The following is a 2,201-nucleotide window of genomic DNA, read 5'->3' on the forward strand; positions in this document are numbered from 1 at the left end:
GAGGGTAGAAGAGAGTGATGAAGAGAGATAGAGATAAAGAGAGAGGCACAGACAGATTGAGGAAGACATAGAGAGAGACAGAGAGAGAGAGATGGAGAGAGAGAGAGAGAGACAGAGAGAGAGAGAGAGAGAGACAGAGAGAGAGACAGAGAGAGAGAGATACAGACAGAGAGAGAGACAGACAGAGAGAGACAGACAGACAGACAGAGAGAGACAGAGACAGAGACAGAGAGAGAGATAGAGACAAGCAAAAATACAGAGAAAGAGAGCTAAAGTCGAAGAAAGACACACAGACAGAGAGATATAGGGCAGACATCTCTATATATACCATAAATCCTCGAGTATAATACGCACTTCTTTTCCCAACATTTAAAGGATGAAGAAAATGGAGGATAGATTTGGCACTATTCAGTACATATATACATATCATTTTATGCCTCATTTCCACGCTGGCATGGGTTGGACAGACTGACAGCAGCTAGCAAGCTGGAGGGCTGCACCAGGTCCCAATCATCTGTTTTTTTTCATGGTTTCTACAGCTGGATGCCCTCCCTAAAGCCAACCACTTTACAGAATGTACTGGGTGCTTTTAAAATTGATAGGCAGGCAGAACCCCAACCAATAGGCCACAAATTTTCCCCATACATCACACACACAGAGGCTCTCTCATGCACACTCACACACACACACACACACACAGGCATACACACACACAAGTCAATGAGAGAGAAAGAGAGAAACAGCAAAAGAGAAAAACAGAAATAATCAGTGTGGAGTTATCTAACCTTGAAGTTCACATGGTTCACCAGAGCACCATTGTTGGCCAAGAATATTCCAGCACTTCCATTTCCAGACCCTGTTGTCTGTATCAACAGAGAATCTCCTGAAAAAAAGCATAACCAAAGGTCACAAAAGTCGGATCTATTTTAAAACGGGGGCCACATTTTTCTTTAATGTTTTACGTAGTGTTTTTGGTACCGAAAGACTTTCAAACTTCGTATACTTATCTATTTTGTGTTATAGAACAGAAAAATATTCTTGTATTCGAATTTATTTCATGTAAAAAATTGTCTTATTTCGATAATTTCAACCATTCACTGACAAGTATTCAGTTGTTTACATTTACTCCTTTGGCTGATTAAGCGATGTAAAGCGTATTTAATCTCCATACCTTCGTTTTATTTGCTTTTTTCATTTTAAATTTGCTTTAACCCTAACCCTAACCCTAAGGTTAGGGTTAATTGTTTCAGAATCGTTTGTTTATGTAGTCGGCACTTAATGTATATCGGCTGAATGGACGTCAGTGATTGGTTGAAATTACAGAAATACGACAACTTTAACATGGAATAACTTAGGGATTTCTTTTTTTTTTAAGAAGACTAAGAGAAAAAGATGTTTTATATGACACATTCTACCAGTGTTCCAAGTTTCAAAGTGTTTCGTTAATGAAAAATGTGGCCCTCGTTTTAAAAAAGATCCCAAAAGTCATATTGGGTTTTTAGCTCATTTGTCTGAGCAATCATTCATCTTTTACTGCCAAGTGAGCAAGCACTGATAACCGTCAACGTAGTAGCTGTCTGTCACCATAAAATCAAGTGTCACTGATGTCAACAGCCATTGCGACCATAAACTGATCAGTCAGTCATTGTCAACGTTGTCACTGTCATTACTAGCATTCATTAACACTTCAAGGTACCAATTACTCTGTCAAATCTAATGCTTATTCATTACCTCTGCCTTACGAAGGCAGAAATATTGTTTTCAGTCATCTTTGTTTGTCTGACTGTGGACAAGATATCTCAAGAACCGCTGGATGGATTCAGATGAAACTCTCAGGGATGTTTGGCCTTATGATTGGTCCAAACTGATTAGATTTTGGGATCGATCAGGTACTGGACAAGAATTCTGGATTCTGATAAGGGTACACCTGGCACATGCATCACAACCATATGTGCGCGATATACAGGGTTTAAAAAAAAAACCTTGGCTGGAAAAATAAGCAAAGGCACCTGTGGTTCACAAACCACACACCTATTAAAACCCAGGCAGTTCTGAGGCCATTACACCAAAGCAGCCTCCCCCACTTTCATCCATCCAAATTAGAGGCTTTCATTTTACAAGCAAGTCAGTTTATATTGTTTTCAAAGCAAGTCTGTTTATATTTAGAGCAGTGGTTATTAACTGGGGTCCTTATAAGATTT

The 2,201-nt window shown here is 39.2% G+C and overlaps 1 protein-coding gene across 1 annotated transcript in view; it reads right to left on the minus strand.

Moving 5' to 3' along the window:
* The window catches only part of LOC106881632 (rabankyrin-5), a 24,860-nt gene that overhangs the window by 11,690 nt on the left and 10,969 nt on the right, over positions 1 to 2,201 (minus strand). Inside the window, exon 7 of the mRNA XM_052978127.1 lies at positions 780 to 921. Coding sequence (XP_052834087.1) covers positions 780 to 921 — 142 coding nt within the window. The remainder of the gene's footprint in view (positions 1 to 779; positions 922 to 2,201) is intronic.

This window comes from Octopus bimaculoides, chromosome 30 (assembly GCF_001194135.2).
Source record: "Octopus bimaculoides isolate UCB-OBI-ISO-001 chromosome 30, ASM119413v2, whole genome shotgun sequence".
In the NCBI taxonomy this organism is placed as follows: Eukaryota; Metazoa; Mollusca; class Cephalopoda; order Octopoda; family Octopodidae; genus Octopus; species Octopus bimaculoides.